At 40.3% G+C, this 27,062-nt stretch overlaps 2 protein-coding genes across 4 annotated transcripts in view; one reads left to right on the forward strand and one right to left on the reverse strand.

The window, feature by feature from the left end:
• Positions 1-5,155, forward strand: part of LIN37 (lin-37 DREAM MuvB core complex component) — a 31,788-nt gene extending 26,633 nt beyond the window's left edge. For all 3 annotated transcript variants that reach the window (XM_053690163.1, XM_053690164.1, XM_053690162.1), the window contains exons 7-10: positions 2,495-2,646; positions 3,312-3,452; positions 3,592-3,665; positions 4,782-5,155. In XM_053690163.1, coding sequence (XP_053546138.1) covers positions 2,495-2,646; positions 3,312-3,452; positions 3,592-3,665; positions 4,782-4,863 — 449 coding nt within the window. In that variant the 3' untranslated portion in view covers positions 4,864-5,155. The remainder of the gene's footprint in view (positions 1-2,494; positions 2,647-3,311; positions 3,453-3,591; positions 3,666-4,781) is intronic.
• Positions 5,156-6,801: 1,646 nt separating this feature from the next.
• Positions 6,802-26,546, reverse strand: HSPB6 (heat shock protein family B (small) member 6). The gene is made up of 3 exons (XM_053690165.1): positions 26,331-26,546; positions 19,439-19,561; positions 6,802-7,735 (listed from the first exon to the last, which is right to left on the reverse strand). The coding sequence occupies exons 1-3, from the start codon at positions 26,520-26,522 to the stop codon at positions 7,559-7,561; spliced, it is 492 nt and encodes a 163-aa protein (XP_053546140.1). The 5' UTR covers positions 26,523-26,546; the 3' UTR covers positions 6,802-7,558.
• Positions 26,547-27,062: the final 516 nt, after the last annotated feature.

The raw sequence follows: 27,062 nt of genomic DNA on the forward strand, positions 1-27,062 counted from the left end.
TGCTGCTATGTACGTATTACTAATGCTGCTCTGTGCTGCTATGTACGTATTACTAATGCTCTGTGCTGCTATGTACGTATTACTAATGCTCTGTGCTGCTATGTACGTATTACTAATGCTCTGTGCTGCTATGTACGTATTGCTAATGCTCTGTGCTGCTATGTACGTATTGCTAATGCTGCTCTGTGCTGCTATGTACGTATTGCTAATGCTCCGTGCTGCTATGTACGTATTACTAATGCTCTGTGCTGCTATGTACGTATTACTAATGCTCTGTGCTGCTATGTACGTATTACTAATGCTGCTCTGTGCTGCTATGTACGTATTACTAATGCTGCTCTGTGCTGCTATGTACGTATTACTAATGCTGCTCTGTGCTGCTATGTACGTATTACTAATGCTCCGTGCTGCTATGTACGTATTACTAATGCTCTGTGCTGCTATGTACGTATTACTAATGCTGCTCCGTGCTGCTATGTACGTATTACTAATGCTGCTATGTACGTATTACTAATGCTGCTCTGTGCTGCTATGTACGTATTACTAATGCTCTGTGCTGCTATGTACGTATTGCTAATGCTGCTATGTACGTATTACTAATGCTGCTCCGTGCTGCTATGTACGTATTACTAATGCTCCGTGCTGCTATGTACGTATTACTAATGCTCCGTGCTGCTATGTACGTATTGCTAATGCTCCGTGCTGCTATGTACGTATTGCTAATGCTCCGTGCTGCTATGTACGTATTGCTAATGCTCCGTGCTGCTATGTACGTATTGCTAATGCTGCTCCGTGCTGCTATGTACGTATTGCTAATGCTCCGTGCTGCTATGTACGTATTGCTAATGCTCCGTGCTTCTATGTACGTATTGCTGGGAATTGAGATACTTAACAGGTGGCAAAGTGGTTTAAGAAGCAGCGCTCTAATAACTGCGCTCCTATCCTTTGATAAATCTTAGCCTGTGGGGTAGATTTATCAAATGTTGGGCAGACATCGATAAATGCCGACAGCATACACTGTCAGCATTTATCATTGCACAAGCATTTTGAGTAAAATACTTGTGCAATTCTGCCCTCTGCACATTTGCGGCCAATCAGCCGCTAGCACGGGGTGTCAATCATCCCAATTGTATCTGATCGGGATAATTGCAGTCCACCGCGTCAGAGGTGGCGGACGAGTTAAGGAGCAGCGGTCTTATGACCGATGCTTCTTATCTTATGTTTCCGGCGAGCCTGAAGGCTCGCGCGGAAACAGCAGCATCCACTGCTTAATAAATCTACCCCTATGTATGTGTTTAATCCATTTCTAGGAGTTACACACATCGTTGTATACAAGTAATAGTGAACAATAAAATACCTTTACATATTAGAGCATTTTTATTTTTGCACTTTTATATCCCTTAAAGAATTATACTAATATATTTACATTTAAAGGGACAGTATGCACCTTGAGATTTGTATATAAAATGTTTATTTATGCAAAATAAAACTACTTTGCTATATATTTTCATTGTTTATTTTGCCCCCTTTCATGTAAGTTAGCCATGAAAATTGAGCAATTTCAAATACTCAGGAACGGATATCAGCAGGTGCATTTCAAGTTCTAATTGGCTTTAACTGATAACAACTGCAAGACCAGATTAGCTCCTCCAAATAAGGCAAATGGCGGGCCGTGTTTGGCTACTGATAAATAAATGCAGAGAAAAGGACGTTCATTTAAGACTTGGCTGATCTGTTATTCTACAACAGCACAACAGATATAGGTGATTACTGTCCCTTTAAGTTTTTACTTCAGACAGTAAATATCCCATCATGAAACAGAAAGGCACATTATACTCAAAGATAATCATGTCTAATACCTATAACAGTTTTTTTATGGCTCTGTTTTGGCTAAAACCAGCTTTGCCTATGTGAGTTGTCCCTAGCTGCAAATAAGTCCTAGAAGCCAGTTGTGCACAGTAATTCACTTCCTGTCAGTTTCACTAATCTTTTTAATATACGTAACTGCTGCCTTTTCTTATATATGATACAAACATTTTGAGTTTCGTGCCGTAAGTGCTGCCCTTTCAGATCGGTGGTCTATATCCCCCTGGAGCATCTTTACTTATGTAAATGTATTACCCCAATAATAAATAGCATGATGGCGGACATATTTGCTTTGTATTAGAAATAAAATGTGAATTACCACAGTTCATCCAGAGGAAAACAAAGAGTTGGTGACGCATAAGAACGATTTTGCCCATCCAGTCTTCATGATTTAATATTTGTTTTTCAACCTTAAAACCTATTTGTGCCTTTATTTGTGTGCCTTACTGGTTTAGTGACTAAACACAACAGGGGGTATCGTGCCATATATAATGTGTATACAATGCACTGGTGGGAAAAGTTTAAATGTTAAAAAAAAAAAAAAAACATAGTGGATAATTTGCTGATCTAGTTTACTTGCTGATTAGTCCCTTTAAATAATTGCTTGTCACTTCCCCTTATACTTTAGACACCTTCATTATTCGGCTGTTTGAAAGGAGTGTGGACCTGGCTCAGTTTACAGAAGAAACCCCTCTGTATCCCGTTTGTCGTGCTTGGCTTCGTAACTCACCAGCTGCAAGAGCGACTGAACGCCCACAGACGCCACCCCCACCAGAAGAGGTAAAATGACCATGCTGACTGTTACTTTACCCACCATACCTATGGGATGGACCTCGTCTCAATCCAGGAAACTGTAAATCATTTTACAGCTCTGAAATCTGACAATGTCAAAAATTCCAATTTACTTATATTATACAATATGCTTTGTTCTCATGGTATTTGTTGTTGAAGAGATAACTAGGTAGGAAGCGTGCACGTGTATGGGCACTTTATGGCAGCAACTGCTGCTTCTTGTGCGCTTGCAAATGTATAACATTGCTAAAAGTATTCTAGCAAAACTACTGCCATATAGTGCTCCAGATGTGCACGCTCATGCACTTTTCCACTTCTCAACAAAGGATACCAAGAGGACAAATTTGGGGTAAATTGCAAAAAATTTTATGCTTCGAGTCATGAAAATGTTTAGTGTTTCATGTCTATTACGCCTTTAAAATCTTATCGCATCCAGCTTGTGATTAGTAAATTATTGTGTAAGTGATCAGAGGTTCTCTCGCTATTACTTTATACCTTGGCTAATTGTTTGACTGAGTGACACTTGCAAGGTTCGGAGCCGTGAGTGTAACCGTTCTTTCTCTCCATTTTAACTAGAAGACAACTTTCTTCAGTGAACATGAGATTTATCTGAAACTATTAAAAAATACATTCATTTCTCTCTGTTTGTACAGGGCGAAGTTAATGGGAACACTCAGGATTTTTACAGGTTGCCCCCACCGTTATCGTGCCCGGTGACAGAAAAAGGAGAGCCAGTAAACTTGAGAATCCCCTCGCCCCTTCCACGAGATGGGGAACCGCTCAATCTGAATACGGTAAGACCTGCATTAATGATACCTCACAATCACCAGGCCCTTTTATATATTAATAATAATATTTTATTGCTATATATATTTAATTTGTTATATGTTTTTTCCTTATCTTTAACATATTTATCATTATGTTCTCTCTTAGCCACCAGAACTGACCCCAAGCATGTCAAGTCTAATCTACCAGAATATGGATCGGTGGAAGAAGATTCGACAGAGGTACACAGGAGAGCATTTGCTTATTTACTACAATGCTAAAGAGAAATTAACTTTTAACCCCTTCCCCCATGTTTAGTTACAATTTCTAGTAGCCTAGGCGTAGCCTGCAGTCATCCCCCTCCCCCCCCCATATGTTGGCGGACAGCACAGCTAGTAAGAAGTTTTACCACTTGTTAGCAGAGCACAATTCTGTGCCTCTGTGTTAAAGGTTTGATGTTTGGTAACGGAAAGTCAAATCTTTTGAAGCAGAGGCACAGGAAGAAGCTCTGTTCTTTCTCTACGTAGTGAGCAATATGACTTTGTGTTGTCTGTACAACCTGGTGACAAGATCATGCAGGCAGCAGGAGGGCATAAGTAAATAAAGCAGTTCTAAAGATGCCTTTTTTACATAAATTCAGACAGCTGCCTTAGCATTGGTGCACTGTGTGCTGTGCAATAAAATGTGTGCTTGTCCCCTGTATTAGTTTCTAGTGTAACGGAGTCGGATACCTCTCACAATACAGGTATACCTCACTTTACAGCGCTTCACTTTACAGCGCTTCACTAATACAGCGCTTTGTGGAGCTGAAGTTCAACCTCCAAGGATTTTGAAACAGTGCTGTAATCATCGTGAGATTGCTAGAAAAGTGACTGGCACCATTTTGCTATGCTTAGTTCACTCTGTTTATAGCATTGCAGTGCAATCTGTGTCTCAGTGCTATACTCTGGCAAATTGTACTACAGTGATTGTCACTATTTTACAGGTACAGTATTTATTGAATACTGTGCTGTGCAAGTGTTAAACTAAACTTAGCGCTATTGTACACCTAATATAAGTTAGTTAAAACATGTTTTTAAGTTTTTAAACACACTGGCAAGTGAAAAGAAAGCTAAAACTGCCTTGTTCCACTTTAAGGCGGTTTTCACTTTACAGCGGGGCTCCGGTCCCTAACCCGCTGTATGAGCGGGGTATACCTGTATGTTTTCAGTTACCTGCTGCATTAAGATTGATCAGACACTTGCTCAGACAATGCTTCTTGAAACTGATATTCCTGTCTTTGTAACATCAGATATATGGTTTGTTGTATGATCTTAGAACAGACAGTAAAATCACCTTTTATTGCTGTAACGTGACAGGTGGAAGGATGCATCATACCTCAACCAGCAGCGCTACACACAGAGTATGAAAATCCTGAAGGAGATGTATGAGCGCCAGTGAGGGCCTGGATCACCGTCGCTAGAAGACTCCAGGAGCGGAGCACAGTGTGATCACGAACGCACCCTGCTCACATCACTGCAGTCATCTATATCCCTCATTGGGGAAAAAGCTACTTAACAGCTTTTACTGTGTCTTTTAAATACTGTTTTATAAGGGTTTTAAGGTGACCGAGCCAAATGATCTTCACATGAACTGTTCTCAATTTTATGCTCTTTTTGAGGGATTTCATTTATATGAAGTTGACAATTTTACCTGTCCTATATAATATCATTAAAGAGCTCTTTATGTCAAACCTCATTTAGAATATTTGTTTAACTTGTCAAGACCGTAGGTGACTTATATATGAATTGGGGGTCTCCTGGAGCCTACGGAAAAGCCGAATTGCTCCCGTTGATATTGCAGATGTAAAGAAGAAGAGGAAATAATCATATGGCGGAGAGTGTGCCAGTTCAGTTATTTTTTAGACAATATAATAGGTTTGTGTGTTTTTTATCTTTATTAGGAGTTACGTTTATGAGGATGTACTATTTTATAGTTTTATGGTACTAGATGTTTATTGTAAGTAATAACCCAGTTTACTGTTTTCCACTAAACTGGATAAAAACTTGACTTTAAATCCTTGGCTGTCACAGAGAGCTGCCATAAGTGTAACTTTTAGTACCTATAGGCATAATCCCTTTTTCTACTGGGTCTTTGGTAATTGAATGTTTTACTGAAGTCTTTGGGGTATATTTATTATAGTGCGAGCGGACATGATACGATATAGCGGATCATGTCCGCTGCACATCGATAAATGCCCACAGCATACGCTGTCGGCATTTATCATTGCACCAGCAGTTCACAACTTGTTTTTATGTACAATTAACTTTTGGGGTGTTAATGATTTTTGTTTAATTACAATAAAAAAAGACTTGTGATGCATATAGTACTATAATATACTTATTAGTGCTTCACACCTTAAAAGGGAAATGGAAATCAAAATGAAACCTAGTTTGATTAGAGCAAAGAGTTTGAAAACCTTTATTTACCTCTAGTATTTAAATTTACTTCTATCTCTTGGTATAATTACGTGAAATTTAGCTCCTTTCCATGAGAGAATGCAGAGGGAAGCTCGGGAGCCTGCACATGCCATGTATACTATATGGCAGCAATGTTTGTAACAATGTAAAACATATTCCTGGGCTTACCTTGTTTTGTTGTATAAAGGAGCTAAGTTTGAACACAGCATACTAATTTTTAGCTATGCATAGTTAAAGGGACATAAAACAGGTTGATCTATGTGCATATCCTAAAAGGGCAAATTAATTAAAAATAGTTTGCATAAAAAAATGTTTAAAAGTTTCTGGGAAGTATTTTAAAATAATTTTCAAAAATAATTAGATAGCTAAGCCCCCTGGAGCAGCCAACACCCCCCCCCCCCCCTTATCAGTGTTTAGACACAGGCATTGTATTTCAACTGAGTTCATAGCTTCTAGGCTGCTCTAGCAGATAATCCCTATGCACTTCTGCATTCTAGAAAAGCAACACTAGATATAGATACAGCCATAGAAGGAAATGTGTGGGGGGAGTTAGAGCTTTACAATTCAGAAACTAAAAAGAAAGGGTTAATGACGAGGCACTGCAGTATAAAGTTGCAGGTAAAGTAATTAAAGTACATATTATATTTTGCCTCTAGCCCAACTCATTTTATGTCTCTTTTAAAGAAAGGGAAAAACCAAAAAACTTTGTAACATACTTCATTTACCTGACTTAATTGGTTCAGAAATCCACCCCTGCTACTTGCTACAAAGACATGCTTGATCAGTACAGGAGCTCACTTAGATCTGTCTCTAATTGGCCACAGCAGTGGAGATAAGATAAACACACTCAAGGCTTTTTAGGGAAACTGTCCCTGGGCTTTGAAAACACGCAATTTGCTAAGAAACTTACATCTACAAATGTGTTTAAAACATTTAATGTAATTGCAGATCTCTTGTAATGCAGTGCTTAATTTGGGGTATATAGTGTAAGTATTTATTCACATTAATGTCTTAAATTTGTATTTTCTACTAATAACAACATTTTGTGGCTTTAATCCTAAACCACTAGCATGTGCTCATCTTAAAAGACTACTAAAGGTTATTATACAACTGGTTTGCTTTTGGAGGCTAAAAAGGGCTGCAACACATTGCTCTAACCCTTGTATTTATTGTAGACATATAAGCATAAATTCTCCTGATTAAGCAACACATCAAGTACACATTATTTCAAAATATGCACCTATCAACTCGTTCCTAAACATTTGTAGGGGTTCTTTTTGTTTGTTTTTGCAGTAATGTAATTTATCTTTAGGCGTTGTGAGCTCACTTGGCCTCTCCATTCTTGGTGACTCTAAGCTGTTGACCTAGAGAATTTTCAGTAGACAAAACTGGTAGAATGGGGCAGTAGGGTACTACTGTTTAAGGTTTCAAGCGAATCTTATTAACCTGATTTTAAATCCTTCATTATGTAAAACAAATAATTTGTTTATTTTCAATCATTCAAATTGTTATAGTTAAAATTCTATTTAAAAACTAGTGTTCTAGGGATCGTAGTTAATCATAAATATCCCTGTCAGTTGAAGCAGATGCTGGGTGCCATGTATTTGGATTTCCAGATAACATAGACAGTTGCTGGGTGTAGTTGAGGAGGTATACAGTAAGCGCTGATGCAGTCTTTACTTCTCCTTTGTAATTGGTATGTTCCTCTCTTCTGTTTTGGGAGTTGTCGTGACTGGAGCCTGGATGGACAGTAACCCTTCAGCAGACAGAGCAGAGGTTATTGCTGCTGGATTCACAGTTGAAGGAATTTTGTAACGTCGATGGAATTCTCTAGAGATGAATCCATGTTCATCCTACAAAGGAGAAAAAATATCATTTAAATTAAAACATTATACAAATCTGTTTAATTATAAAGAACAGGCTATAATACATTTCAGCTACATACATGACTTTGTATTGTGTTGCACGAGTCAAGCAGCTGAAAATTAGTTTAAGCATTAAGCTTAAATATACATTTTTTTTTCTTTGTTTCTTCATCCAATACTTGTGGGATATTCTCCTTCCCAACAGGAAGTGGCAAAGAGAGCACCCACAGCAGAGCTGTCTATATAGCTCCTCCCCTAACCCCACCCCCCAGTCATTCTCTTTGCCTACTCTAAGTACTAGGAAGGGTAAAGTGAAAGAGGTGATAAAATATTAGTTTTTATTTTCTTCAAGCAAGAATTTGTTATTTTAAATGGTACCGGTGTGTACTATTTACTCTCAGGCAGAAAGGAGATGAAGATTTCTGCATGGAGGATGATAATCTTAGCACTTTGTAACTAAGATTCACTGCTGTTCCCACAGAGGCTGAGGAGTACAGGAAACTTCAGTTGGGGGAACGGTTTGCATGCTAAGCTGCATTGAGGTATGTTTAGTCATTTTTTTCTAGACAGACTGTGATAATTCTAGAAAAGGCTGACAATATCCCCATGAGGGAAGGGTAAGCTGTATTCAGAGACTTAGTGGGGAATTACCAGCTTACATAAAGGGCTAAGTTAATACTGATTGACACTTATAAGAAAGGCTAACGTTTTTTATTAAGTTAAAAGTTTTTGAGGGACTTTTTGGAGGTTCATTTAGGCTTACTTAAGGGTTATTAACCCACATGGCTAGCTTAGAAACACTTTGGAGTGTTTCTTTTAGGCCCCACAGACATCGAGTGTGGTGGGAGGGGCCTATTTTCGCACTTCAGTTGCGCAGTTGTTTTTACAAAGCAAGACATCAAGCTGCTACACCGGAGGGTCCTGCTGTAATTTGAGGGCCTAAAGGAAGTATTTTCCCCACAAAATCTATCCCTAAGGGCAGGTAGGCGCCACAGCAAAGCTGTGGCAAGGTGCTGATCGTTTTTTTCCATTTTTTGACGTTTTGTCAATCCGGTTTTTGCATTAAGGGGTTAATTGTTTATTTTGCTGGTGGGGCAATCTTATTAAAGCTTTAAGAATACACTGTAAAAATTTCGAAAAGTTTACTGCTTTTTTACACTGTTTTGCAGAATTTGTGCACTTTTTTCTCTTAAAGGCACAGTACTGTTTTTTTCTAAGTGTTGTTTTTCCTTTGAATAAAGTGTTTTCCAAGCTTGCTTGTTTCATTACTAGCCTGTTAAACATGTCTGACATCAAGGAAACTCCTTGTTCAATGTGTTTAGAAGCCATTGTGGAACCCCCTCTTAGAATGTGTCCCCCTTGCACTGATATGTCTATACATTTTAAAGAGCATATTGTAGCACTTAAAACTATAGCCCTAGATGATTCTCAGACAGAAAGAAATGAGGTTATGCCATCTAGCTCTCCCCAAGTGTCACAACCAGTAACGCCCGCACAAGTGACGCCAAGTACCTCTGGTGCGTCTACTTCGTTTACCTTACAAGACATGGCCGCAGTTATGAATACTACCCTCACCGAGGTTTTATCTAAACTGCCTGGGTTGCAAGGAAAGCGCAATAGCTCTGGGTTAAGAACAAATGCTGAGCCTTCTGACGCTTTAGTAGCTGTATCCGATATACCCTCACAATGCTCTGAAGTAGGGGTAAGGGATTTGCTATCTGAGGGAGAGATTTCTGATTCAGGTAAGACGCTCCCTCAGACAGATTCTGATATGACGGTGTTTAAATTAAAGCTAGAACACCTCCGCTTGTTGCTCAGGGAGGTATTAGCGACTCTGGATGATTGTGACCCTATTGTGGTTCCAGAGAAATTGTGTAAAATGGACAAATACCTAGAGGTTCCAGTTTACACTGATGTTTTTCCGGTTCCTAAGAGGATTGCGAACATTGTCACTAGGGAGTGGGATAGACCGGGTATTCCGTTCACTCCCCCTCCTGTTTTTAAGAAAATGTTTCCCATATCAGACACCATGCGGGACTCGTGGCAGACTGTCCCTAAGGTGGAGGGAGCTATTTCTACACTCGCCAAGCGTACAACTATACCTATTGAGGACAGTTGTGCTTTCAAAGATCCTATGGATAAAAAATTAGAGGGTCTCCTAAAGAAAATTTTTGTTCATCAAGGTTTTCTTCTCCAACCTATTGCGTGCATTGTTCCTGTAACCACTGCAGCTGCTTTCTGGTTCGAGGCTCTGGAAGAGGCTCTTCAGACGGAGACTCCATTAGAGAATATTATGGATAGAATTAAGGCTCTTAAGCTGGCTAATTCTTTCATTACAGATGCTGCTTTTCAACTGGCTAAATTAGCGGCAAAGAATTCAGGTTTTGCCATTTTAGCGCGCAAAGCGTTGTGGCTTAAGTCCTGGTCAGCGGATGTGTCGTCAAAATCTAAACTTTTGAACATCCCTTTCAAAGGAAAGACCCTCTTCGGGCCTGAACTGAAGGAGATTATTTCAGACATCACTGGAGGGAAAGGCCATGCCCTCCCTCAGGATAAATAAAATAAAATAAGGACCAAACAAAATCATTTTCATTCCTTTCGAAACTTCAAGGGTGGTCCTGCTTCCTCTTCCCCTGCTGCAAAGCAAGAGGGTAACTTTGCTCAATCCAAGTCAGTCTGGAGACCTAACCAGGCTTGGAACAAGAGTAAACAGGCCAAGAAGCCTGCAGCTGTCTCCAAGACAGCATAAAGGGGTAGCCCACGATCCGGGACCGGATCTAGTAGGGGCAGACTCTCTCTCTTCGCTCAGGCTTGGGCAAGAGATGTTCACGATTCCTGGGTTTTAGAAATTTTTTCCCAGGGTTATCTTCTGGACTTCAAAGATTCCCCCCCAAGGGGGAGATTTCACATTTCTCAATTGTCTGCAAACCAGACAAAGAGAGAGGCGTTATTACGCTGTGTAGAAGACCTACATACCATGGGAGTGATTCACCCAGTTCCAAAAGCGGAACAGGGGCTAGGGTTTTACTCAAACCTGTTTGTGGTTCCCAAAACAGAAGGAACTTTCAGACCAATATTGGATCTCAAGATCTTAAACAAATTCCTCAGAGTTCCATCTTTCAAGATAGACTATTCGGACTATTCTGCCACTGATCCAGGAAGGTCAATATATGACCACCGTGGACTTAAAGGATGCATATCTGCACATCCCTATTCACAGAGATCATCACCAATTTCTCAGGTTCGCCTTTCTGGACAGGCATTACCAGTTTGTGGCCCTTCCCTTCGGGTTGGCCACGGCTCCCAGAATTTTCACAAAGGTGCTAGGGTCCCTTCTGGTGGTTCTAAGACCGCGGGGCATAGCAGTAGCGCCTTATCTAGACGACATCTTAATTCAAGCATCGACTTTCCAACTAGCCAAGTCTCACACGGACATCATGTTGGCTTTTCTGAGATCTCATGGGTGGAAGGTGAACAAAAAAAAGAGTTCTCTCTTCCCTCTCACAAGAGTTTCCTTCCTGGGGACTCTGATAGACTCGGTAGAAATGAAAATATTTCTGACGGAGGTCAGGAAATCAAAACTTGTAACCACCTGCCGAGCTCTTCACTCCATTCCTCGGCCATCAGTAGCTCAGTGTATGGAGGTGATCGGACTAATGGTAGCGGCAATGGACATAATTCCATTTGCTCGTCTACACCTCAGACCACTGCAACTGTGCATGCTCGAACAGTGGAATGGGGATTATGCAGATTTATCTCCTCAGATACATCTGGATCAGGAGACCAGAGATTCTCTTCTCTGGTGGTTGTCACAGGTTCACCTGTCCCGGGAAATGTGTTTCCGCAGGCTAGAGTGGGTCATAGTAACGACAGACGCCAGCCTACTGGGCTGGGGTGCAGTCTGGAACTCCCTGAAAGCTCAGGGTCTATGGACTCAGGAGGAGGCTCTCCTCCCGATAAATATTCTAGAACTGAGAGCGATATTAAATGCGCTTCAGGCGTGGCCTCAACTGGCTGCGGCCAACTTCATCAGATTTCAGTCGGACAACATAACGACTGTAGCTTATATCAATCATCAAGGAGGAACATGGAGTTCTCTAGCGATGATAGAGGTGACCAAAATAATCCGATGGGCAGAGACTCACTCTTGCCATCTTTCAGCAATCCATATTCCAGGGGTAGAGAACTGGGAGGCGGATTTCCTAAGTCGTCAGACTTTTCATCTGGGGGAGTGGGAGCTCCATCCGGAAGTATTTGCCCAACTGATTCAGCTATGGGGCACACCAGAATTAGATCTGATGGCGTCTCGTCAGAACGTCAAGCTTCCTTGTTATGGATCCAGGTCAAGGGATCCCCAGGCAGTACTGATAGATGCTCTAGCAGTGCCCTGGTCCTTCAACCTGGCCTATGTGTTTCCACCATTTCTTCTTCTTCCTCGTCTGCTTGCCAAAATCAAGCAGGAGAGAGCTTCAGTGATTTTGATAGCACCTGCGTGGCCACGCAGGACTTGGTATGCAGATCTGGTGGACATTTCATCCGTTCCACCGTGGACTCTGCCGATGAGGCAGGACCTTCTAATTCAGGGTCCATTCAAGCATCCAAATCTAATTTCTCTGCGGCTGACTGCTTGGAGATTGAACGCCTGATTTTATCAAAGCGTGGTTTTTCTGAGTCGGTCATTGATACCTTGATTCAGGCTAGAAAGCCTGTCACCAGGAAAATCTATCATAAGATATGGCGTAAATATCTTTATTGGTGTGAATCCAAGGGTTACTCATGGAATAAGATTAGGATTCCTAGGATATTGTCTTTTCTCCAAGAAGGATTGGAGAAGGGATTATCAGCTAATTCCTTAAAGGGACAGATATCTGCTTTGTCTATTCTTTTACACAAACGTCTGGCAGATGTTCCAGACGTTCAGGCGTTTAGTCAGGCTTTAGTTAGAATCAAGCCTGTGTTTAAACCTGTTGCTCCGCCATGGAGTTTAAATTTAGTTCTTAAAGTTCTTCAAGGGGTTCCGTTTGAACCTATGCATTCCATAGATATTAAGCTTCTATCTTGGAAAGTTCTGTTTTTAGTAGCTATCTCTTTGGCTCGAAGAGTTTCTGAATTATCTGCTTTACAGTGTGACTCACCTTATCTTGTTTTCCATGCGAATAAGGTGGTTTTGTGTACCAAACCTGGATTCTTTCCTAAGGTTGTTTCTAATAGGAATATCAAACAGGAAATTGTTGTTCCTTCTCTGTGTCCTAATCCTTCTTCCAAGAAGGAACGTCTGTTGCACAACCTAGATATGGTTCATGCTTTAAAATTCTACTTACAAGCAACTAAAGATTTCCGTCAAACATCTTCATTGTTTGTTGTCTATTCTGGAAAGCGGAGAGGTCAAAAGGCTACGGCAACCTCTCTTTCCTTTTGGCTGAAAAGCATCATCCGTTTGGCTTATGAGACTGCTGGCCAGCAGCCTCCTGAAAGGATTACTGCTCACTCTACTAGAGCAGTGGCTTCCACATGGGCTTTTAAAAATGAGGCTTCTGTTGAACAGGTTTGTAAGGCGGCGACTTGGTCTTCTCTTCATACTTTTTCCAAATTTTACAAATTTGATACTTTTGCTTCTTTGGAGGCTATTTTTGGGAGAAAGGTTCTACAAGCAGTGGTGCCCTCCGTTTAGGTACCTGTCTTGTCCCTCCCTTCATCCGTGTCCTAAAGCTTTGGTATTGGTATCCCACAAGTATTGGATGAATCCGTGGACTCGATACATCTTGCAAGAGAAAACAAAATTTATGCGTACCTGATAAATTTCTTTCTCTTGCTATGTATCGAGTCCACGGCCCGCCCTGTCTATTTAAGACAGGTAATATATTTTATTAATAAACTTCAGTCACCTCTGCACCCTATACAGGGAGTGCAGAATTATTAGGCAAATGAGTATTTTGACCACATCATCCTCTTTATGCATGTTGTCTTACTCCAAGCTGTATAGGCTCGAAAGCCTACTACCAATTAAGCATATTAGGTGATGTGCATCTCTGTAATGAGAAGGGGTGTGGTCTAATGACATCAACACCCTATATCAGGTGTGCAGAATTATTAGTCAACTTCCTTTCCTTTGGCAAAATGGGTCAAAAGAAGGACTTGACAGGCTCAGAAAAGTCAAAAATAGTGAGATATCTTGCAGAGGGATGCAGCACTCTTAAAATTGCAAAGCTTCTGAAGCGTGATCATCGAACAATCAAGCGTTTCATTCAAAATAGTCAACAGGGTCGCAAGAAGCGTGTGGAAAAACCAAGGCGCAAAATAACTGCCCATGAACTGAGAAAAGTCAAGCGTGCAGCTGCCAAGATGCCACTTGCCACCAGTTTGGCCATATTTCAGAGCTGCAACATCACTGGAGTGCCCAAAAGCACAAGGTGTGCAATACTCAGAGACATGGCCAAGGTAAGAAAGGCTGAAAGACGACCACCACTGAACAAGACACACAAGCTGAAACGTCAAGACTGGGCCAAGAAATATCTCAAGACTGATTTTTCTAAGGTTTTATGGACTGATGAAATGAAAGTGAGTCTTGATGGGCCAGATGGATGGGCCCGTGGCTGGATTGGTAAAGGGCAGAGAGCTCCAGTCCGACTCAGACGCCAGCAAGGTGGTGGTGGAGTACTGGTTTGGGCTGGTATCATCAAAGATGAGCTTGTGGGGCCTTTTCGGGTTGAGGATGGAGTCAAACTCAACTCCCAGTCCTACTGCCAGTTTCTGGAAGACACCTTCTTCAAGCAGTGGTACAGGAAGAAGTCTGCATCCTTCAAGAAAAACTTGATTTTCATGCAGGACAATGCTCCATCACACGCGTCCAAGTACTCCACAGCGTGGCTGGCAAGAAAGGGTATAAAAGAAGAAAATCTAATGACATGGCCTCCTTGTTCACCTGATCTGAACCCCATTGAGAACCTGTGGTCCATCATCAAATGTGAGATTTACAAGGAGGGAAAACAGTACACCTCTCTGAACAGTGTCTGGGAGGCTGTGGTTGCTGCTGCACGCAATGTTGATGGTGAACAGATCAAAACACTGACAGAATCCATGGATGGCAGGCTTTTGAGTGTCCTTGCAAAGAAAGGTGGCTATATTGGTCACTGATTTGTTTTTGTTTTGTTTTTGAACGTCAGAAATGTATATTTGTGAATGTTGAGATGTTATATTGGTTTCACTGGTAAAAATAAATAATTGAAATGGGTATATATTTGTTTTTTGTTAAGTTGCCTAATAATTATGCACAGTAATAGTCACCTGCACACACAGATATCCCCCTAAAATAGCTATAACTAAAAACAAACTAAAAACTACTTTCAAAACTATTCAGCTTTGTGTTTTTTGGGTTCATTGAGAACATGGTTGTTGTTCAATAATAAAATGAATCCTCAAAAATACAACTTGCCTAATAATTCTGCACTCCCTGTAGTTTCTCCTATTTCTTCCTAACCTTCGGTCGAATGACTGGGGGGTGGAGTTAGGGGAGGAGCTATATAGACAGCTCTGCTGTGGGTGCTCTCATTGCCACTTCCTGTTGGGAAGGAGAATATCCCACAAGTATTGGATGAATCCGTGGACTCGATACATCGCAAGAGAAAGAAATCAGGTAAGCATAAATTTTGTTTTTTTAACATTTAGAAGTATGTGTGTGTCCCCCTTTTAAATAAAAAAATAAGTGATGGAAAAAAATGCACATTTTGGTTTTATTTGTTTGGATGTGTTCAATTATATAAAGAAATATTAAGCAGTACTGTCATAATATGATTTCTTTCCTAAGACATGGAAAGTCCACAACGTCATTCCAATTACTAGTGGGATATTTAACTCCTGGCCAGAAGGAGGAGGCAAATAGCACCCCAGCAAAGCTGTTAAGTGTAACTGCCTTACCCATAACCCCCAGTCATTCTCTTTGCCTTTGTCAATGGAGGTTGTAAGAAGTAAGTGTCGGAAGAATTTAATCCTTTTATGGGTACTTTCCCTGCAAGCAAGGATTGGGGTCTAGCTGTGTCCACGTCAATCTCTCATCTCCATTCATCTTACTAGTGGGGTATTTGCTTGCCGGTAAGAACCTCAGACAATCTGAGGTGTTTTCTGATTTTATAAAAAAAAAATATTTTATGCTTGTTTAAAATTTAAAGCAGTTTATTTTTCTGTTAAGCAATCTGAGGTAATTAATAAAATTTTAAGCATTTTCTTTTTCTTTTTTTTTTGCCTATTTCTTGTGGGAATTTAAACACAATGGACTTAGAACAGAATCAGTCTAGTTCCCAAATTGTTTTGCCTATACAATTTTGTTGTTCTTGTTTATCTAAGACTTTGAAATTTAAAGAGAAATTACTCCTTTCTGAGCCTAATGTCTCCCAGGATAATGCTGTGCGTGACATGCCTCAGCTTTCTCCTCAAACGTCCCAAGCCTTAGTTGTTTCTCATACTGTGCCTTCTGTGTCCTCTTATCCACCTGGGGGTGTTTATTTACCTGGAGATTTTGCCGCTTAGGTTTCTTCTGCAATAACAGCGGCTTTGTCAGCTTTCCCTTCATGGGTAAGCATAAGAGAAAATCTAAACACTTGCCTAATGCTAAGGTTTCTGATCCTTGAACTGCATTAGCCACTCTTGCTCAGATGTCTGATGATGAGAATACTTCAGTAGCTTCTGAAGGTGAGATTTCAGACTGACACTATATAGCAGAAAAATCTGAAGAATCTGAAGAAGTTCATTTTAGATTTAAGCTTGAGCACATCCGATTACTTTTGAAGGAGGTTCTAGCTACTTTGGACGACTCTGGACCGATGGTTGCTATCAACCCCACAAAGTCCTCAAAGTTGGATAGAGTTTATGATTCACCATCTTCTGAGGAGGTTTTTCCAGTACCAAGGAAGATGTCTGAAATTATTGCTCAGGAATGAAACAAACCAGGGGTTCCTTTTTCCCCTTCACCTGTTTTTAAAGGGAAAGTCAACACTCGAGGTAACATTATGCGATATTGAAAAATAAAAAATGAAGAACCGCCTGCACCATACCCCTTCTGCCTTGCCAACTTGCTTCTTGTAGTAATCACCGTCGATAACTTCTCTAATACGAGGTAAATATGACAGCCTAACTCCCCCCACCGTTACGTAGCTACCTTCTTCTTCAAATGATCAGCCAATCAGAATCCAATCCTCGGTCAGAAATTGCAAGCGCGTGCAATTTCTGACCGAGGACTGGATTCTGATTGACTGATCTTTGAAGAAGGTAGCTACATAACGGTGGGGGAGTTAGGCTGCCATATTTACCTCGTATTAGAGAAGTTATCGACGGTGATTACTACAAGAAGCAAGTAGGCAAGGCAGAAGCGGTATGGTGCAGTGGGATCTTGGTTTTTTATTTTTCAATATCGTATAAATAATGTTACCTCGAGTGTTGACTGTACCTTTAAGAAAATGTTTCCTGTGCTGACTCTATTCGTGACTCATGGCGCACTGTTCCTAAAGTAGATGGAGCTATTTCTACTCTTGCTAAGAGAATTACCATTCCTATAGAGTCATCTCTCGTATCAAACAGGAGAGAGCATCAGTGATTCTAAAAGCTCCTGCATGGCCTCGCAGGATCTGGTTTGCAGATCTGGTAAGGATGTCATCTCTACCTTGGAGGTTACCTATGAGGAAAGACCTTCTTCAGGGTCCCTTCCTCCATCCAAACCTAGATTCTCTGAAGCTATCTGCATGGAGATTGAACACCTAAGTTCTGTCTAAGCGTTGTTTTTCTGACGCTGTCATTGAAACTATGATTCAGGCTCGAAAGCCGGTCACTCGCAAAATTTACCATAAGATATGGCATAAATATGTTTATTGGTGTGATTCTAAGGGGTTCCCCCTGGAGCCAGGTGGGGATTCCACAGATTTTGTCCTTCAGGATGGACTGGATAAGGGTTTATCGGTCAGTTCTCTAAAGGGTCACATTTCAGCGTTATCTGTCCTTTTGCACAAACATCAGGCAGATTTACCAGACGTTCCCGCCTATGTACAGGCCCTGGTTAGAATCAGGCCTGGGTTTTAACATGTTGCTCCCTTAGTTCTTAAAGCTTTACAACAGGCTCCGTTCAAGCCTATGCATGTTGTTGATATAAAACTGTTATACTGGAAGGTTTTGTTTCTTTTGGCCATTTCTTCCACTTGCAGAGTGTCTGAACTTTCAGCTCTGCAGTGTGATTCTCCTTACCTTATTTTTCATGCTGATAAGGCTGTCCTTCATACTAAATTGGGGTTTCTTCCTAAGGTAGTATCAGATCGAAACATTAATCAGCATATTGTTGTTCCTTCTCTTTGTACTAATCCTTCTTCTCAAAAGGAACGTCTCTTGCATAACTTGGATGTTGTGCGGGCTCTAAAATTTTACTTACAAGCTACTAAAGATTTTCGGCAATCTTTTGCCCTGTCTGTTGTTTTCTCTAGAAAGCTTAAGGGTCAGAAGGCAACTTCTATTACTCTGTCTATATGGTTGAGAAGTTTGATTTGTTTGGCTTATGAGACTGCGGGACAGCAGCCTCCTCAGAGAATTACGGCTCATTCCACTAGGACTGTATCCTTGTCTTGGGCTTTCAAAAATGAAACTTCTGTGGAACAGATTTGCAAGGCAGCAACATGGTCTTCTCTGCATACTTTTTCCAAATTCTACAAATTTGATACTTTTGCCTCGGCCGAGGCTTCTTTTGGGAGAAAGGTTCTTCAAGTGGTGGTGCCTTCTGTTTAGGGTCTCCTGCCTTTTTTTCTTCCTCCCTGTTAATTTTGTGTCCTCTAGCTTGGGTATTGGTTACCACTAGTAATTGGAATAACGTCATGGACTCTCCATGTCTTTGGAAAGAAAACAAAATTTATGCTTACCTGCCCCGTCCTCTTTTAATTATAATTCGGCAGTTTTTTGTGTGTAAACGTCAGGCACCTTTTCACCCATGTGTTTCTTCCTTTTCCATTTCCTTTAGCTGAACAACTGGGGGTTATGGGTAAAGCAGTTACACTTAACAGCTTAGCTGGGATGCTCTTTGCCTCCTCCTGCTGGCTAGTAGTTGAATATCCCACTAGTAATTGGAATGACGTTGTGGACTCTCCATGTCCGAAAAGAAAGAAATTTATCAGGTAAAAGCATAAATGTTGTTTTCCTAATGTCTTTCTGTGGGCTCATTTCAATATAGGATGCACACACTAATTATTTGAAGATAGTGCTGCTTTCAAGGATTATGTGCATAGGAAAGTTGAAGCAGCCCTTGACCATTTTAGAGGATTTCAGTTCTCCTTTCTGCTATTAAACTACTTTTGACATAGCACAATCAGCATATCACATATGATGTCACATTCAGCACATCACATATGCTGTCACATTATGACAGATAAAATCTTTACTCGACTATAAATATTTTTAACAGTGAACGATATCACACACATTGTTAATTTGTTATATACTGTACATTAATTATAGTAAATATGAGTTCACGGTCATGCCCACTTCCATTTTTTTGGGCTACATTTAACTGGAATATGTGGGTATTACCTCTTCCTGTGGGCAAATACCAAAGAAAAAAAGAAAAAAAAATGTTAAAACATTCTGTTATTCACTGGAAAGAGATTTATTCTCAAGTAAAAAATCATGTTGATGCTGAAAATCCACAACTAGCTGCTATTTAGTCACCTGACGTTCTTCGTGTCTTGCATGAACTTCCACATAATCCCCCAAAACCTTGACTGTCAGCTCCTCAGGAGAAAAGTGTTTTACATCCAGAAGAACCGAAAATTGATCTTTATCCAGCTTTACCTGTTGGAAGAAGAGGAACACTAAGTCGATGTTGCCCCAAGGAAGTCACATTATGACGGGAGTATCAAACTGTCACTACTTGGGGTGGTCACAATATTAACAGGTATTTATATCTGTTTTTCTTTCATGATTCAGATAGAGAATACAATTTTAAAAAAAAAAGTTTCCAATTTACTATTATAAAATTTGCGTCATTCTCATGTTATTCTTTGTTGAAGAGATATCTAGATAGGTAGCGTGCACATGCCTGAAGTACTACATTACAGGAAACAGTGCTGCCATCTGGTGCTCTTGCTATTGTATTAAATTGTTGCAAAACTGCTGCCATATAATACTGCAGACACGTGCACACTCATGAACCCAATAAAAAAATTGGGTCAGTTTTTAAGTATGCTCAGGAGCCTGCATGTGTCAAAAATACTATATGTGTAACATTGTTACAAACATTACTGCAAACACTGCTGCCATGTAATGCTCAAGACACATGCACACTCCTGAGCCTGACTCAGTATTCTTTCATGAAAAGAGCTATGATACAATAAAAGGTAAAAAGTAACTGGAATTTTTTTTTTAATACATTTTATGTCCTGAATCATGAAATTTAATTTTAACTTCCATGCCCCTTTTAAATAAGTTATTTAAAGGGATAGGAAAGTCAAACTTAAACTTGCATGTAGAACATGTAATTTTAAGACACTTTTAAATTCACTTCTATTTTCAAATGTGCTTCGTTCTCTTGATATCCCTTGTTGAAAAAGAATACAAACACATTCTACACTAGTGGGAGCTAGCTGCTGATTGGTGCCTGCACACATTGTCTCTTTTGATTGGCTAACTAGATGTGTTCAGCTACCTGCCAATAGTGCAATGTTGTTCCTTCAGCAAAGGATAACAAGAGAATGAAGCAAATAATTGATAATAGAAGTAAATTGGGAAGTTGTTTAACATAGTATGTTCTATCTAAATCATGAAATACAATTTTGAGGTTTCCTGTCCCTTTAAAAGTGCCTGAGCTTTCTTGTGCAATAAGGATTACCAGTACCACAAAGTATTAACCAATAGCTAGTGCTGTTTAAAGTATTTTTAACGTTACATTAAATTGCTTATATTTATGTTGTACTAGATGTGTTTAACACAGGGGTAATAACAGGGGCATCAGATGAAACTGTACCCGCACCTTTAGGGGGCCCATCTGGCACTGAAATCCGTATTTAATGTCACTACAGGGGGCTCCACCTGCATCAGGAGCGTGCACGTGCCTCAAGCCCTATATGTATAGTGATTACCATGTGCAAGCTCCTAAGCCTACCTCATTGCAAGTTTAAACAAAGGAGACCAATAAAAAGCAGTTTGTTTTTACTTCCGTGTCCTTTTCTTGTTATCAGATAACACAGAGATAATTTGTTTATTTCCTGCGTATACACCGTTATTTGTGTGTAATATCTGCCTATTTCTGCTTCCTGACCCATCAGACTATGTATATAACCCTTTAAAATACAGTACAATTGAATAACTGAAAAACACACAATAAACAGGCAACACAATAGAAATTAATTTTAATTTGAAATGAGCAGAATATTTTCTAGAAAATTTCAAAGTTAATCCAATTTTGTATTATACATGTACTAGCAAAAATGCTTCTAATAAAAGCTATAGCTGTTTCAAATGTGTATTTAAGTATGCACCGTGCACCAGCATTTTAAACACAGCACTTGCTCAGAGAGCCTAAGGTGCTTGTACCATCTGGTAATGACTCAATTTGTTAATTGCTGACACGATACAAGCCCCACTGATGATCTGAGGAGCTGCATTTTTTTAAAATGTGGGTACAGTGAAAATATCTAACTATGCTTCACATGCACGTGCAGAGAAAAATGTTAACACTAAAACAGTGATAACTCTTAAAGGGACAGTCTAGGCCAAAATAAACTTTCATGATTCAGATAGAGCATGTAATTGTAAACAATTTTCCAATTTACTTTTATCATCAATTTTGCTTTGTTCTCTTGGTATTCTTAGTTGAAAGCTTAACCTAGGAGGTTCATATGCTAATTTCTTAGACCTTAAAGGGACAGTCTACCATAGAGCTGTTATTGTTTTAAAAGATAGACAATCCCTTTATTACCCGTTCCCCAGTTTTGCATAAACAACACAGTTATATTAATATACTTTTTACCTCTGTGATTACCTTGTATCTAGGAACCTTCTTCCAGCCCCCTGATCACATGACTGTGACTGTTTATTATCTATTGTCTTAACCCTTTCGTGACAGGGTTAAAGTGCCTACATCGGAACACCTGTTCCGATGTAGACAAATTGAAACTACGCGATCGTGCATACGATCGCGAGATTTCAATTATTGGATCGCATCTGGGGGGCGTCCCTACAACCCTAGGAACGCCCTCCAGACCGCGATCAAGTCCTTGAAGCACAGAAGGCTTCAGGACAGCCGTTTGTTATGACGTTCTATTCCGTCATAACGGCTTTAAAGCCCAGTGTAAATATGACTGAATAGAACGGCATAACGGCGTTAAAAGGTTAAATTTAGCATTGTATTGTGCTAGATCTTAAATAACCCCCTGTGCCTGAACACAGTGTTATCTATATGGCCCACGTGTACTTTCTGTCTCTTTGTGTTGAAAAGAGATTTAAAAAGCATGTGATAAGAGGCAGCCCTCAAAGGCTTAGAAATTAGCATATGAGCCTACGTATGTTTAGTTTAAACTAAGAATACCAAGAGAAAAAAGCAAATTTGATGATAAAAGTAAATTGGAAAGTTGATTAAAATTAAAAGTCCTATCTGAATAATGAAAGTTTAATTTTTACTAGACTGTCCCTTTAACCCCTTAATGACCGAGGACGTGCAGGGTACGTCCTCAAAAAAAAGGCAGTTAACGCCTGAGGACGTACCCTGCACGTCCTCGGTGTGGAAAGCAGCTGGAAGCGATCCTGCTCGCTTCCAGCTGCTTTCCGGTTATTGCAGTGATGCCTCGATATCGAGGCATCCTGCAATAACCATTTTTAGCCATCCGGTGCAGAGAGAGCCACTCTGTGGCCCTCTCTGCACCGGACATTAACGGCTATGTTCGGTGGGGGGTGGGAGCCGGTGTGGGAGGGGGGTGGCGGCCATCGATGGCCTGTGTGATGCGGAGGGGGGCGGGGTCGGGGGCGGGGGACGACCGGGGGGACGCGCCCGGACGCGCGCCGGTGCCGGGGGAGGCCGGGCGGGCGGGGGCAGGGGGAGGGAGCGGGTGGGAACCACTACGCTACAGAAAGTTTTATCTTATAAGTGGGGATCAAAGGGGTTTATGTATTTGTTTGTTGATCGGTTTGGCTGGGGGGATATTGGACTGTGGGGGGGAAGCTACACTACAGAAACAAATCAAAAAAAATAATAAAAAAAACATTTTTATTTGCAAACTGGGTACTGGCAGACAGCTGCCAGTACCCAAGATGGCCCCAATAAGGCAGAGGGGGAGGGTTAGGGAGCTATTTTGGGGGGATCAGGGAGGTTGGGGGCTAAGGGGGGACCCTACATAGCAGCATATGTAAATATGCTAAAAAAAAAATATATATATTTTTTTTAATACCTTTTATTTTAGTACTGGCAGACTTTCTGCCAGTACTTAAGATGGCGGGGACAATTGTGGGGTGGGGGAGGGAAGAGAGCTGTTTGGGAGGGATCAGGGGGTGGGATGTGTCAGGTGGGAGTCTGATCTCTACACTAAAGCTAAAATTAACCCTGCAAGCTCCCTACAAACGACCTAATTAACCCCTTCACTGCTGGCCATAATACACATGTGATGCGCAGCAACATTTAGCGGCCTTATAATTACCAAAAAGCAACGCCAAAGCCACATATGTCTGCTATTTCTGAACAAAGGGGATCCCAGAGAAGCATTTAAAACCATTTGTGCCATAATTGCACAAGCTGTTTGTAAATAATTTTAGTGAGAAACCTAAAGTTTGAAAAAGTGAACAATTTTTTTTTATTTGATTGCTTTTGGCGGTGAAATGGTGGCATGAAATATACCAAAATGGGCCTAGATCAATACTTGGGGTTGTCTACTACACTACACTAGAGCTAAAATTAACCCTAGAAGCTCCCTACATGCTCCCTAATTAACCCATTCACTGCTGGGCATAATACACGTGTGGTGCGCAGTGGCATTTAGCAGCCTTCTAATTACCAAAAAGCAAAGCCAAAGCCATATATGTCTGCTATTTATGAACAAAGGGGATCCCAGAGAAGCATTTACAACCATTTATTCCATAATTTCATGAGTTGTTTGTAAATAATTTCAGTGAGAAACCTAAAGTTTGTGAAAAAATTTGTGAAAAAGTAAAAAAAAAATTTTATTTGATCGCATTCGGCGGTGAAATGGTGGCATGAAATATACCAAAATGGGCCTAGATCAATACTTTGGGATGTCTTCTAAAAAAAAATATATACATGTCAATGGATATTCACGGATTCCTGAAAGATATTAGTGTCCCAATGTAACTAGCGCTAATTTTGAAAAAAAGTGGTTTGGAAATGGCAAAGTGCTATTTGTATTTATGGCCCTATAACTTGCAAAAAAAGCAAAGAACATGTAAACATTGGGTATTTCTAAACTCAGGACAAAATTTAGAAACTATTTAGCATGGGTGTTTTTTGGTGGTTGTAGATGTGTAACAGATTTTGGGGGTCAAAGTTAGAAAAAGTGTGTTTTTTTCCATTTTTTCCTCATATTTTATAATATTTTTTATAGTAAATTATAAGATATGATGAAAATAATGGTATATTTTGAAAGTCCATTTAATGGCGAGAAAAACGGTATATAATATGTGTGGGTACAGTAAATGAGTAAGAGGAAAATTACAGCTAAACACAAACACCGCAAAAATGTAAAAATAGCCTTGGTCCCAAACGGACAGAAAATGGAAAAGTGCTGTGGTCATTAAGGGGTTAAAGGCCACCTCTTTTCAGAATGCATTTTAACAGTTTTTCACCACTAGAGGGTATTAGTTCACGTATTTCATATAGATACCACTGTGCTCGTGCACGTGAAGTTATCTGGGAGCAGACACTGATTGGCTAAACTGCAAGCCTGTCAAAAGAACTGAAATAAAGGGGCCGTTTGCAGAGGCTTAGACACAAGATAATCACAGAGGTCAAAAGTATATCTAAACAATAAAAATGCTGGTGTAGACTGTCCCTTTAAAAGAAGCATTTTTGCCAATACATGTATATTGCAAATGTGTTTCTATTCAAATATGCAATCAATCTATGTGCATTTATATTTTGACTGGAATATCCCTTTAAAGTTTTTTGGAATTGCTTTATCTGAATCATGACATTTTAATTTTGACTTCAGTTCCCCTTTAACCACTACAACAGTCTCTGTATTTCTGTTGCTCCACACTCTCCTGAGCCCCAATACCCCTCACAGTGCTCCCCATCCAACACAAAGGGCTAAATTCCCTGCAAGTGTCCCATTATGTTTTGTTATTCTGCAGAAGGCATTCACTAATACAGCTCCCTAGAATACTTAGTATATAATGAGAGGGGTTTAGTGAATATCCGCTACCTTCTCGTTCATCTCTAGTCTATTACAAGTCACATTTTTTCCTGTTCTCTCCATATTCCCTGCTCACTCACAGCGTTTGAGATATCTTTCCCAGATTCTCTTTATGAAATGTGAATGGAAAAAACAATGTGTGAACTGTCATATGGTGAAAAGGCATCTTTGTGCTTGGTTATTGCAATATTGTTCTTTAAAAAGAAAGTATAATTAGGCAAGCAGCTAATGAGTTCATTGCATTCAAAGATGCTACAGAAACACCCTTTCATATAGGTTGAGCTCTCATTCCCCCCCCCCCCCGCCAATTTTTGTTTCTGTAGCTTTTCTATAGCCAATATTGTAGTGTGAAAATTGTCAGTATAACTAGTGGTTTCCGCAGGCAAAAGCAGCTATTTCAAATGTCAAAATAAAGATATAATATATATTTATAAACAATGTTATGCACACCAGCAGGTAAAATGGCCATTAAAGCTAATTACATTATTTGTTTCACTTAGGGATATGAAACCCAAAAAATGTTATTTTGTGACTCAGACAGAACAAACCATTTTTACAAAGCTTCCAATTTACTTCTATTATAAAATTTACTTTGTTCCCATGATATTCTGTGCTGAAGAGATACCTAGGTAGGTGTCTGTAGCCCGAAATTGCAAGAAATAGTTCTGCCATATAGTGCTCTTGCAAATGGATAACATTCTTGCAAAACTGCTGCCAAATAGTGCTCCAGAAATGGGCCGGCTCCCAAGCTTATGTCCCTGCTATTCAACAAAAGATACTAAGAAAACGAAGAAAACTTGATAACAGAAGTAAGTTAGAAACGTTTAAAATTGTATGCTGTATCTGAATCATGAACATGTTTGGGCTTCATATCCCTTTAAAGAAACCATTCTAATACACATTATCGCTATACAGGTTTTTGTGGGATGGCGGCACTTTTTTTCCTGCCATGTATAAGGTAAGTATCTCTACAACAAAGAATCCCATAAGAACAAAGCACATTTGATAAGCGTATTAGAAACCTTTGGATTTCATGTCCCTTTAACATAACCTATTTAAATGGTACTGTTTTATACGTATGATACATATTGCTCCGGCTAAGTCTCTCAGGGGAGCAGTTATCGTATAGACGTGTGCCCTGGTACCCACTGTACAAGGTGAGCTGCTGCTCTGTATATATCCCAATAGCACCCACAGCTCCTGACCTCAGACAATCCGGGTTCTTGTGGGACGCTGGCTGTTCCACAGTAATAGGGGCTAATGCTTGAAGGGAAGAAGGGGAACAGTTCAGACTCCAGGACCCCCTCTCCGAATCGTTGACCAAGTATACGGCTGGGGAATAGAGGGGGAGCCATGACTGGCCGGCGCATCCAGGGGTGATGAATTGTAATATCCATGATTCTGCTTGTACTGTAAATCCAACCCAGACTTCTGAGCTTTATATACCCCTCAAATCACAACCCCCACCCACAGAAAGGAAAGTATGCAAGAAGCTAGACGCTGCCAGCCACGGGATGGAAAAGATCCAGGCTGCTGAGGCAAAAATAGATCCAGGGAGAAATAAACTTACACAAATCATTAATACAAGCCTGGTTAAAGGGGCGGGGAGCTAGCACATTGTCAGACCATATGCAGGTTATTAGGTGCATAGAATATATCAGCAGTTAAAGGGACATTACTACTGCTATTAACCAGGGTATTGGTTTTCCTCCTATGCCTGCAGCTCTCTCCAGAGACATTCTCTTTAAATCCCTACAGTTTCCGGCTGGTGAAGCTCTGCATCTTTATACTACTGGCTGCTGTCACATTGCAGCTCACATACTCTTGTACCCTGTAACAGATTAGTGATGTTGTATTATTTACAGCTGTGCTTCAGGTTAGAGCAGTGGCGTCACTAGGGTTGGTGTCACCCGGTGCGGTAAGTCATGGTGTCACCC

The sequence above is a fragment of the Bombina bombina genome, chromosome 8, assembly GCF_027579735.1.
Source record: "Bombina bombina isolate aBomBom1 chromosome 8, aBomBom1.pri, whole genome shotgun sequence".
NCBI lineage: Eukaryota > Metazoa > Chordata > Amphibia > Anura > Bombinatoridae > Bombina > Bombina bombina.